This window comes from Dendrobates tinctorius, unplaced genomic scaffold, assembly GCF_039654945.1.
Source record: "Dendrobates tinctorius isolate UK_male_01 unplaced genomic scaffold, ASM3965494v1 ptg000011l, whole genome shotgun sequence".
In the NCBI taxonomy this organism is placed as follows: Eukaryota; Metazoa; Chordata; class Amphibia; order Anura; family Dendrobatidae; genus Dendrobates; species Dendrobates tinctorius.
The window spans coordinates 14,122,500-14,135,860 of NW_027361679.1; the positions used below are offsets into that span (position 1 = coordinate 14,122,500).

A 13,361-nucleotide genomic window follows, 5' to 3' on the forward strand; every position below is an offset into this window, starting at 1 on the left:
GGCATACATCTGTCAATCATCCACCTGCTACTGATCAATGTTTAAACTAGAAATGCTGGTCCAAGCCCTGTCCCATGCTGTGCAATTATACTGTTTGTACTCTGGGTCAATTGTTGCCACTTTCCCTGTTGTTTGTCCCTAATTTGAACTGTTTTGTTTTGGCAGCTTTTGAAAACCCCCACCCCCCGAAGGTGTTGTATATGCATTTGGTTTTGCCTCCCATTGAATTCAATAGGGTTTGGATAAATTCAGGGAACTGTTCTGGGAAAGGTTCGCTCATCTCTAGTTAAGAGAGCGATGGTGCCCCTGCCTGTGTCCCCCTCCTCCTCTCAGCAGGGATGCTGGCGTGTTCACTCACCGCTCCATGCTGTTCCACTCCCCAACATTTCTATCTCCTCTCAGGACCAGCACATCGCACTCAGGTTTCCTGGGAAAATTCTTTGGGCATGTGCACACTCCTGGCTTCTTAAAGGGGCCACACGCATGCTTCCAAAAATGTCTCCTGCCAATGGCTCCGAGACATTAGGTATTTTAGGCATCCCAAATGGGAGGCGCCTTAGCAATATTAGTATCAGAGAGATTCCTGTTACCCAGTTCTAAGGTCTCTGTGCACCCTGAATCTGATCCTGTCCATCCCATTTATCTGACCCTGTCCGCAACTGATCCTGTCCGTCCTGTTGTATCTATACCTGAACCCGTCCTGCCTGTGCCTAGTCCTGTTCTTGATCAGTCTGAACCTGCACCTGTGATTCTATGGCCGTCACATGTTCCTTTACTTGTCCCACCTTTGCTTGATTCCTCATCAGGCTGCCATCAAATATCTCACTTGTTAACCAGTTCCTTACCGGTCCTGCTTCCCTGCCCCTTTGGGGGTTGGCTGCCATGGCTCCAGGGGCTGTCCTGGAGTAGCATCTGGTGTCCATTTGAGCTCAAGTCTAACCACACCAGCAAGGGCTCTAGCGAAGATGTTCGCCTTGTTACGCCCCTCCAGGCACATTAGTATCACAACCACGTGCGAACAAAAGCACAATTGTGCAGATATCTAATGCATTTCAGAGATTACATCTCCTTATTCATAAGTCTGAATAAGCTATAAATACAGGTTTATCTAGGAGAAGAAATGACAGCATTTAAACAGTAATTTTGTGCAGACTTATCAGTTTCATCAGTTTTCTGAAACTTTTCTCCACCTTCTCCTAAAGGGCCTGTCACACTAAGAGATATCGCTAGCAATATCGCTATAACGTCACTTGTTTTTGTGACATTATAGCGATATTGCTAGCGATATCGCTATGTCTGATACTTACCTCCGACCGCTCCCCCACAGGTTATCGCTGATCGCGCAAGAACGTCCTGGTCCTTTTCTCGTCGTCAGCTTCCTGCTGTGGAGACGAGCGACGCGTGGACGCAGGCGGGAGGACGTCTTCATCGCCTCGTCTGACAGGTAAGTAGCGACCCCCGACCCCTGCGATGTCGCTGGTGAGATTTGCCTGTTTGGCAGCTCACTAGCGACCACTTAGCGATGTACCAGCGATCCTGACCGCGTCATATCGCTGGTCGGGATCGCTGGTACATCGCTAAGTGTGAAACTACCTTAACAGTCTGTGAAAATCAAACTGCATTTGGATGACATTGCCGATTTTCATCTCATATTTGAATCAAAATAAAAAAAAAAGTCTCAGCAATTTTGCACTGACTGCTTGGTCCGAAAAAAATCATGGATATGTGAATGGCCCCATTCACTTTTAGAGGTATGAGAGCAATTCGTGAAAAACAGCACTCGTATGCAAGAAACTGACATGGGAATGAGCGGTAAGATGGTGTAATCTCTAAAACTCTGTTTTTTCAAGATTCATTCATGAAATATAAGAAAGAGGGAGTGGCAATCTTTCTCATAGTGGATTTATTGCCTTGTATGATCACTGAGCACAGGGGGAGGATGGAGACTTGTGGGAATAGTGAGCCGTAATTTATCTTTACGTATACAGTGATACATGTGACAACTTTTATATATTGAATGTGGGGTTTTTTCGCAGCCAGTTCACAAAAAATAGACATGTCAACCAGGGCCGGTTTTAGACAAAGTGGGCCTATGGGAAAAAGTTTAGAGTGGGGCCCCAAATGGTCACATATTACACAAACATTTTTGTTGTATTTATATGCGCTGAGTTCATGCCGCTAAACGAGCGCGATCGACAATAATGAAGTCGTTTGAGGCTAGTTTCCCAGCCACATTAGGGTAGGTGCACACGTTCAGTAATTGGCAGCGTTTTGGACGCAGAACATGGCCGCTGCATCCAAAGCGCTTCCGGATATTGAACGCAGGTGAATCTGCATGTGTTCATTGAACTGTGCGGAATCACTGCATACAAAACATTGTATGTGTGAAAATTATATTGCGGAGACAGACATCTCTGCACGCCCCCCCACACAAAGACTAATGCAGCTCCACGCACAGTATAATTCAGCCCCCCCAAACTGTATAATTCAGTCCCCCCCCAACAAACACACACACAGTATAGTGCAACTCCCTCGCACACACATTATAATGCAGCCTCACACACACAGTATAATGCAGTCCCCCAGAGTATAATGCAGCCCCCTCCGAGTATAATGCAGCCCCCACACATACAGTATAATTCAGCCACCCCACAAACACACACAGTACAGTGCAGCCCCTCAAACACACACACACACACAGTATAGTGAATTCCCCTCACACATTGTTCAGTGCTGTGCAAATTAATTGGGACAAAGCATTTTTTTAAGTAAAATTGTAAGTTGGTTACCAGTCAGTAATTCAAACCAATTTTAATGGCTTTGAACGCTGTTGCAAAAAAAACAGCGTCAGAAAGTGGTACATCAAAGTAGGGACAAGTTTTCGGCGTTGCCAGGTCTCACTCGTATCATTGAGCATGAGATACTAAGTTTCACTCTCAAGTCAATTTAATGCCCTATAGGATCCCTAAAGTCCACCAGGAGGTAATTAAAAGAAACAAGTTAGAGCATTCCTGGGAATGCTAAGCCATTATTGGGGTGTTGTCCTTAAATTTGCCGAAATAGCAGTGCCTCAACCTAACCTCCTAAAGGGCACAAAATCAGTTATAGTTAAGTGGTCTCTGGAGCCTGAGAGAGCATTTCAGCAGCTTAAAATGGCCCCCTGTAGGCAAACATGTTGATAGCACTAGAGCTCTTCGAAGCATTCATAGTCCAGACAGATATCGGGCTAGGAGGTGTCATGTTTAAGGAGATTTATGGAGAGGAACATCTGAAAGTCTACTTGAGCAGAAAGCTTCCCCATGTGGGAAAAATGACTCAACAGTAGAGCATAAACCTGGTAAGCTACATGGAAATTTGCATGCTCTGTCGGGGGGTGTACTGTTTCTTAGCAGAAGTTTCCAAATCCCTTGTTTTCTACAGGAAGTGGAGGAGTTATGTAAGAAAGCAGGTGGTAATGTCTTAGATGGCATCTATGTGTCACCAATGCTTTAGTAATGTAAAGTCTGTACCAGCAGCACTAGGTTACAGAGATGTGTTTTTGTTTGACTGGATTTTGGGTCCAGTATTTAGGCACAACCAAAAGCGCCTGGATGGGAAAGGTTACTCCCATACACCAGTCTGGATCTTACAGGCAAAATAACAGGCAGCTGGATAAGCTAAGCAGAGTGTGTTGTGTTGGAGATGGAGAAAGACCGTTAACAGAAGAGACTAAGAAGTCACTAAGGCATAAAGCATAGAGACTATGAGACCGTTTTGATTTATTTTGCCTTACCAGAGAAAGGACTATTTTGTTATTCATTTGCGATGAAGAAAGGACCATTTATTATTCATTTTTCTTCTGAAGAAAGGACTACTTGTAATTAATTTGTGCTGAAGAAAGGCTGTTTTCAGCTTGAAGCTTTAAAGTTTATGAAGGACAATAAATTTTATTCTGTTTTGATATAAAACCCTGTGCATATCCAAGCGGTTACCGAAGAGCAGAAACGGCTACAATATATATATGAAACTTCTGTTTACATCAGTTTTTATTATTAGAAGATTAAAGAACTCTGTCTTTTGATTCAAACATTAAAAACGTATTTGCTTTCACGGAAAGCAACATGCTAATTCTTTCATCTAATCATGGAAACCATGTTTCCTGTATACACCATCTTGAGTCACCGAGGTCTATAGATTGTCATCGCCAGTCTTGACATTCGTGGTGCTCAATGCGACCAATAGCATTTTCTTTTAAAGGTTTTCAGTCACAAAAAATAAGTCCATTTTCTTGAGTATTCTATAACGTAGTCAGGAATCAAATCAAAGCTTGATGTCTTGAGACTCTGACATTTTGGCAAGTGTCTTCTTCACTCGTAGAGCTGTGAGGCGTGAAGCTGGGTTGTGGGCCCAACACTCTGTCATCAGTTTTCCCATCTGTCTTAGACACTGCAGATAGAAAACAGGGTTCAGAATAGTAAAACATTCAAGATGACTTTATTATGATAATCAAGTTTTCTGTAAAGCAAAATATTTTAATAACACTAGTGATGCAGAAGGACCTTGGGGGTAAAACACATCTGCTATCTCTGCGCCCATGATGGCTACACCACTGATTTGATTTCTTCTTTTTAACCTAATACTTTATTGTGCTAAGTAAAGACCGTTTATTACAATTATGCAAGTGGCTGAGTGCAAATAGAAAGGGAAGATGTTGTTCTTAAAGTGGATTTACAGTTTAGGAAGTCCATTGGCAGAATTCTGGTAATAGAGGTGGGGTGCCCTATTTAGGATGCTCATTTCAAAGTGGAAGACAGCTACTAGGAGAATAATTTGCTTTGTTTGACCTGTCCTGTCCTCATTTATTTGTTTCAGCACTGTAGGTATCTCCACAGAATAATTATGTTTGATGGGGGTACCAACATTGGGGCACTTTGTGACTAACTAATTTACAAAAACCCATCAAACAAGTATGGCTTGTCCAAAGCTGAGATGCACTATAGCGGGACACTGGAAATATTGTAGAAAGCTGATCCATGAATGTTTTCAATTGACAGTAGGGGTCAGAAGGCTTTTATCACTCTACTAGCTGAAGAGCCTGGCATTGCCTGGGCATAGTAACCAACTGTGGTTAGTTATAACAAATTATAATGATTATATTGCACATAAAAACAGTTCACATCATATATTCAACACTACAGATTTGCAACACAAATTAACTAAACGATTACCCAAGTATTGATAGTATTTTATTTTCAACTCATTCAAGAGCCTTTTGATAAACAACATGTGTATCTGTGTATCTAACCCTATCCTGTATGATAATGTCTGCTGAGCCATGTATCTAATCCTCTCCTGTGTGATACTGCCTGCTGAGCCGTGTATCTAATCCTCTCCTGTGTGATACTGTCTGCTGAGCTGTGTACCTAATCCTCTCCTGTGTGATACTTTCTGCTGAGCTGTGTATCTAACCCTATCCTGTGTGTAACTGACTGCTCAGCCGTGTATCTAATCCTATTCTGTGTGATACTGTCTGCTGAGCTGTGTATCTAATCCTATCCTGTGTGATACTGACTGCTGAGCCATGTGTCTAATCCTCTCCCGTGTGATACTGACTGCTGAGCTGTGTATCTAAACCTATCCTGTGTGATACTGACTGCTGAACTGTGTATCTATTCCTATCCTGTGTGATACTGACTGCTGAACTGTGTATCTATTCCTATCCTGTGTGATACGGACTGCTGAGCCATGTATCTAAACCTATCCTGTGTGATACGGACTGCTGAGCCATGTATCTAAACCTATCCTGTGTGATATCGTCTGCTGAGCCGTGTATTTAACCTTATCCTGTGTGATACTGACTGCTGAGCCGTTTACCTAATCCTATCCTGTGTGATACTGACTGCTGAGCCGTGTATCTAATCCCATCCTGTGTGATACTGACTGCTGAGCCGTTTACCTAATCCTATCCTGTGTGATACTGACTGCTGAGCCGTGTATCTAATCCTATCCTGTGTGATACTGACTGCTGAGCTGTGTATCTATTCCTATCCAGTGTGATACTGACTGCTGAGCTGTGTATCTAATCCTATCCTATGTGATACCGTCTGCTGAGCCGTGCATTTAACCTTATCCTGTGTGATACTGACTGCTGAGCCGTTTACCTAATCCTATCCTGTGTGATACTGACTGCTGAGCCATGTATCTAATCCCATCCTGTGTGATACTGACTGCTGAGCCGTTTACCTAATCCTATCCTGTGTGATACCGTCTGCTCAGTCGTGTATCTAACCCTATCCTGTGTGATACTGACTGCTGAGCCGTGTATCTAATCCTATCCTGTGTGATACTGACTGCTGAGCTGTGTATCTAATCCTATCCTGTGTGATACTGTCTGCTGAGCCGTGTATTTAACCTTATCCTGTGTTATACTGACTGTTGAGCCGTTTACCTAATCCTATCCTGTGTGATACTGACTGCTCAGCCGTGTATCTAATCCTATCCTGTGTGCTGAGCTGTGTACCTAATCCTATCCTGTGTGATACTGACTGCTGAACCGTGTATCTAATCCTATCCTGTGTGATACTGACTGCTGAGCCGTGTGTCTAATCCTCTCCTGAGTGAATTGGAATGCACGGGGTTAAAATTTCGCCTCACAACATAGCCTATGAGGCTCTCGGGGTCCAGATGTGTGACTGTGCAAAATTTTGTGGCTGTAGCTGCGACGGTGCGGATGCCAATCCCGGACATACACACATACAACATTCAGCTTTATATATTAGATGGTGAATTGGGTCTATGCAGTCTAACAATGTTCCTTGGCTTTCCATGAATTAAATGGGGTTTGTAATTATAGAAGACTTGATGGAGTTTTCAGTTTTTAAGGTTGGTTGGAAAATCTACAGTTGGGCAAAGAATATAAAGACATTGAAGAAAACGCATTGTCCTCATTGTTTTCTCTATAACACCTCTCCATAAGTGGGATGCAATGCCTTGATAAACATTTTCTAAGACTTGACGGTGAAGACGCAACATCCTAATTCTCAGCTTAACTAAACACTCATCATTCTGTTATTTTCAAAACTAGTTCATTATAGGAGCACTGAAATATTCCTTGCTGATTGGGGAAAATATTAATAACAGTGTATCAGAAAAGACGTAGATTGTATAATGTATTGAAACAAATGATGGAAAATCTCGACGGTTTCATGCCCCCTCCCATACCTCATCACTGCTCCATCTGTTCGGAAATGAGGGTCGCAACCTCCGGATACAGACAATTTCCCTCATGTCTTCATAAGATGGGTCGGTTGGTACAACATCATGATAGGGCAGCTGGTACTCCTCTAATATACCTGAAGAAAAGACATTATGAATTTAGTATTTTCTTTTCACTTTCCCTAGGCTCATTTCTACAAGGAATTCTATGCTGCCATAAGGAAAATACAGAGTTTATTTGTTCTTGCCAACTGTTCATTATGAAGGTTTCTTCCTATGGACACAAATCTTTGGTTATAGATTTCCAAGGTCAGAGTAATCAGGAAAGGAACATATGGAGAGTTTAGTAAAGCTTTGTCATTGACTGCATTCTTATTTATAGATCATCATGATTATGAGATAATGATATTGATTTCATTACCTCCAGATATGCATCTTCTTGCAACTTCCCAGAGGATGAGTCCGAAGCTGTACATGTCTGCCATTATGTATGACTGGAAGTGGTTCCTATTTAAGCTCTCGTCAAGAACCTCAGGGGGCATATATCGCTTGGTGCCAACTCTAGTATTTGGGGGTATGTCCACTTCATTAGTATCGCTGAAATGCAAAGTACAGAATGGAGGTATGAGCATATCAATGCAAACAATGAGGATCGGATAGTGATGCCCTATATCTACAGGCTATAGATATACAGTGCTCATTTCCTTTGAAAAGGCAGTTTTCTGTTATAAAGGAATATTTTAACTAAGACGTGTATGGCACAGCATCACGATATGCCAGTCATTTCAGACCCTTAGCTAATCGGTGCATAGACTGAAGCTACAGCCTTGCAATCTGTATAAACAAGCATTAAAGTGATACATCACTGGAATCAGGGTATCTGTCCCTACATCATATTGCTCTAAGGGCCCCGTCACACATAGCGACTCACCAGCGATCCCGACAACGATATCAACTTGTCAGGATCGCTGGCGAGTCGCTACATGATCTCTGGTGAGCTGTCAAACAGGCAGCTTCACCAGCGATCAGCACCAGCGACGCCGAGTGCGCGCATCGCTGTGTACGCTAGTTACCATCGCGCTGATGCAAGGAGCTGGTAACTAAGGTACACATCGGGTTTCTAAGCAGCGCGCGTCACTTAGAAACCCGATGTGTACCTTGGCTACCAGCTCCCTGCATCAGCGCGCTGGTAACTAAGGTACACAGAGGGTTTCTAAGCACAGCGCGCTGCTTATAAACCCTGCATTTACCTTAGTTACCAGTGCGCTGATCGCTTGTTTCCCGCCTGTCACACGCAGCAATGCATGCTGGCTAGCAGGAGACCAGCAATCAAGAAAATGTCCAGGGCTTTCCATCAAAGATCAGCGATACTGGCAGGGGGGACTGTCGCTGATAGGTGTCACACTCAGCGATCTCGCTGGTGAGATCGCTGTTGCATCACAAAACTTGTGACTCGCTAGCGAAATCGCTATGTGTGACGGGGGCTTAAGATAGGATAGCACAAACCTGGTGACAGATTCCCTTTAACAGGAGAAAGAGTCAGTGACTTTCAGTAGAAGCACTTTCTGAAGAAGCATTGTATGCAAAACGCGCTTTAAAGGGTACATCTGGGCAAATATTTGTCTCTACTCATTAAATGATCTGTTATGTGGTATTCCCTTATGGTATGGTGACATTGTGGGACTTGTTACATTTCACTGCTCCGTGATTCAGGCACTATTAAGGTAGGTGACTAGTGCCATATGTACCTTCTGGATTTGGGGTAATAAATGCACTTTATTTGCACATGCACCAGCTGCTATTATATTACTAGTTGCAGTGACTATTTCATGCTCTTAGTGCCATACGTACTTTATGGATATGTTTATATATGCACTGCCACTTTATTCTACTAATATCTTAAAATGATGGATATAATATGTTACTAGTAAGCACCTTTTGCAATTTGTATACTGTATATGTTTGGAAGTACTTATTAGCATCCACATGTGGTGGAAACATGGAACTCTATGTATATTATACATACAGTGGGGAAATAAAGTACTTAGTCAGCCACCAATTGTGCAAGTTCTCCCACTTAAAAAGATGAGAGGGGTCTGTGATTGATATCATAGGTAGACCTCAACTATGAGAGTCAAAATGTGAAAACAAAAATCGAGAAAATCACCTTGTCTGATTTGGCAAGATTTATTTTGCAAATTATGGTGGAAAATAAGTATTTGGTCATTAACAAAAGTTCATCTCAATATTTTGTTATATATCCTTTGTTGGCAATGACAGAGGTCAAAAGTTTTCTGTAAGTCTTCACAAGGTTGTCACACACTGCTGGTGGTATCGGCCCATTCCTCCATGCAGGTCTCCTCTTGTTTGGGGCTACTTATCCACCATCCAGACTATCCTGCGTTGCAACCTTTCATCAATTTTTCTCTGCCATCCACATCCAGGGAGATTCGCTACAGTGCCATGGGTTGTAAACTTCTTGATTATTTTGTGCATCGTGGACAACGGAACCTCAAGATCTCTGGAGAGGAACTTTTAACTTTGAGATTGATAATATTTTTCAGACAAAGTTGATTACCCACAATTTTGGAATGGTGTCATCAATTTTCTCCAGCACATTTTTGTAGCTTTGTGTGCAATAATATCCAATTTGCCTTTTTTCCCCCTTCTTTGTGTTATACAAATTTTTATTTCCTTTGTGTTATGACTTGTTGGAGCTAGTCAAAAGATAGCTCCAGTCTGAGACCTTGACTACTTCCCAGATAATAGAGAGGTGGTGGTCGACCTGCTATGCCAGCATTAAGTGGGGCAAGGGGACCTGGGCATTCTATATTAGGTGGTTAGCCTGACTGAGTGTTATACCGCCACCCAGAACATAAAATTTGCGTTTAATTTAGATGAAATATTCTTTGAACATCTGAAAATAAAAGTATAAAGAGTATTAACCAATGAGAGTGCTGTATCTTTAAAAATCATGCGGCATTACTTGACTGTTTGCCACGCGGGGGCGCCCCGACTATTCCTGGCCGAGATGGGCTCCTCGGAACTGTGGTATCATTATGTTTAGGGGGGGAGGGATTCTGACTTAGAGGTGTTCTTCTGGCTAATAACTTACGGTCCAGAACTGGACCTTCTACTTCAACTCTGAATTACCATATTTAAATAGGAGATTATTAACTGCTGTAAGTGAACATCTTTTTAAAACTATTCAAACTTTTTTTAAATGGATTGTCTGAAATGAAATTCTAAACATTAGGAAGCTCTTTCAGAGTTTTTTGGCTGAAGCTATATTGTGCCACTGGTTATTATATTCATGCAAGTCTATTACGCTAAAGTGTGGGTGTATGCAATCAGTCTACAGAGAAATCAATCACTGTCAGGATCATAGCTACCTTGGTCTGGACGTCAGGAATAACAATAGTTTCTCTTTTTTGCAGTGTGAACCAGGAGCACAGTGGAGAGGCGTCCTTTCCCCAGGCTAGATTTAAGTATTCAAACGCGCAACCACAATTAGACATAGAACTCAGTGGGTATCAGCTCCATTTCTGACATTTCATTAGCATTTGACTAAACCCCAATGACAGCTACAACAATGAAATCTTTATGGAACACAGGAACAGATTTCTTCTAAACTATACTTTGATGTAAAAGAGCGCGCGGCTTCTAGCCTGCCTCCACACCTTGGGATGGCCTCTAATAAGAGCTTTTGTCTAGGTGACTTCTATTACTTTGATGCACAATTGGGCTGTGTAAATAAACACAAGTCATTTGCTTCTATTGTCTTTTTAATGTTGTTTTATTTATTTTTTTAATGTCGGAGCTGTTTAAAAGTAGGAGAATGTTTTCTAATACCTACTTCACTAAATTAGATTTTAATGGGATGGAATGAATCGAGGAAGGATAAAAAAAAAAACACATATTAGTGCTTGAGTTCCTAAATTAAGAGAAATGTACTTTATGAGCTATTTTCGAAGAGCATATCCAAATGAAGTGAATGTGGAATAATAAAATTAATCTTTAATGAAGGAATTGTATAGAAAATTAGGTCACATTTCCAGAGCAGCTAAATAATAGAATTACCCATCATTGCTGCCTGTCTGTGTGGCATAGCATTTGTGCAAATTACTGCCAATTTCAAGCAATATGCCAAAGGGCATAAATAGACTAACTTAGGTGAATTCATCTTTAGCGAAAAGTAACTTCCAATGTGAAGAGGGTTGGGCACCAGTGCTGTGTATCACCCTGCCTGCTGCTATGCAGTATGTGTCACCAGCTGCCTATCTAGCCACCCTTGGGATGAGGGTACTTACAGTCGACCACATTCTCTATAAGAAAAAAATGTTTTTTTTCTTGTTGCTTATATAGTGCCAACATATTCTGTAGCAGTGTTCACTGATTGTCATTACTCACATATGTCCCTAGATGAAAGTACCCGATAACTCCCAGTCAGGAGAAAACATGAAGATAAAATGTGGTCTGCTGCCAGTAGGAGGTGTTCCTTACAGTATTTTGTGGGTTAACAGTGCGGCTTCCAGTTCTTACTCAGAGGGGGACACCAGGCATGTGTATGAGGCCTATAAATTCTAATATATTTGATAAAAGAAATACGTCACTCCGTAGAGCACAATAGGGGTGCGCAGAAAAAGGATACCAATCCTAGTAATATGTTACAAAAATCTAGTACTCCCATTTTGCAAAAATTGGTATTTATTCAAAGTATAATAATCCAAAAGGTTATATTCATATGTAACGTTTTGGTCACTACCTGGGCCTTCTTCATACAATATATAAACCCTTGGAGGGACCCCGCTTATCATGATTATAGGAGACAGGTAAGATTGCTTATTAAGGCAGTGCATATATCTTGTGTAACAGGGGGTCCAGTGATGCTAGCGCTATGTAGTAGGGCAGAATGTGCTATGGAGAGGAGCGCTCAATCAAGATAAACGGGGTCCCTCCAAGGGTTTATATATTGTCTGAAGAAGGTCCAGGTAGAGACCGAAACGTTACATATGAATATAACCTTTTGGATTATTATACTTTGAATAAATATTAATTTTTGCTGAATGGGAGTGCCAGATTTTTATCTATGTATAAATTCTAATAGGGCATATGGCTAGAAGCTGCCTTCATTACACAAACTTATTTAATTAGAAATCATAGGTATATTTTCCAACTCTATTAAAGTGGTATTCTCAACTTGTCTATTGAAGAGATGAGCGCTATGCAGCCTCCTTACTTCCTGATTTCTTCAGGAGTGGGAGCTCCTCCTTGAGTCAGGAGTGGGAGCTCCTCCTTGAGTCAGGAGTGGGAGCTCCTCCTTGAGTCAGTAGTGGGAGCTCCTCCTTGAGTAACAGTTATGGTGAGCAGCTTCATTCTCCTATTACGTATTAACAGTCTGTCAGAGGTCTGTTCTGAATCTATACTGTTACGACTGTATTTGTATATAAAGATAAGGCATTCGAACAAGCACACAGCTCTGGAAAGTGAGACATATGATTAGGAGAACTGCTCTGTAACTGCCTATGATGGGGACTTGGGACGATTGCAATTCTACAGGACTGATAAAAGCCATTCATCAGGAACCGAGCTGAGGAAGATTAGCAGCCAACTGCTGAATAAAAATTAATAGGCTGGATAAGGTTGACTGGGATGTTAAGAGTTAACCCAGCTCCTGGAATGCAACTACTGCACACACTCGGTCGGGACCTAGGCAAGAGCTAGTGGTCAAGTTTCATGGAAATGAGCTGTACACTATATAAGATAAAAGCTTTCTTTGCAGGAGAAAGACAGCAGATATAAAAAGTAAGTCAATTGCAAATTTGCCTAGATTCATGCTGTTTAACTAAAGCAAATTAATAACATGAGAAGATCCCTTTAATCATTATCCACAATAAACAGTATAAAAAACTATGTTTTCTTATATTCTGTAAAGGGTTATACAATAAACCACTCCATGCCAACCAGTGAAATTAACTCATGATCACCCTAGATCATCATGGATTATTAATATTAACCTCACCATATCCCTTGAATACCAGATATATTGGTATTTAAATGTTGAACCACTCTAGACCCTCTGGGAAACTACTATTACTAACTACTAAGCAACCTATAAAAGTGTGATGTGCTGCATATAGAAAGTTTGCTAGCAAAAAGGGTTATAG

General features: G+C 41.6%; 1 protein-coding gene across 15 annotated transcripts in view; it reads right to left on the minus strand.

The window, feature by feature from the left end:
* Window positions 1–3,997: 3,997 nt before the first annotated feature.
* BMPR1B (bone morphogenetic protein receptor type 1B) overlaps window positions 3,998–13,361 on the minus strand; it is a 708,903-nt gene continuing 699,539 nt past the window's right edge. For all 15 annotated transcript variants that reach the window (XM_073589916.1, XM_073589827.1, XM_073589836.1 and 12 more), the window contains 3 exons: window positions 7,616–7,791; window positions 7,201–7,331; window positions 3,998–4,425 (listed from right to left, as the gene is read on the minus strand). In XM_073589916.1, the coding sequence (XP_073446017.1) occupies window positions 4,300–4,425; window positions 7,201–7,331; window positions 7,616–7,791 (433 nt within the window). In that variant the 3' untranslated portion in view covers window positions 3,998–4,299. The remainder of the gene's footprint in view (window positions 4,426–7,200; window positions 7,332–7,615; window positions 7,792–13,361) is intronic.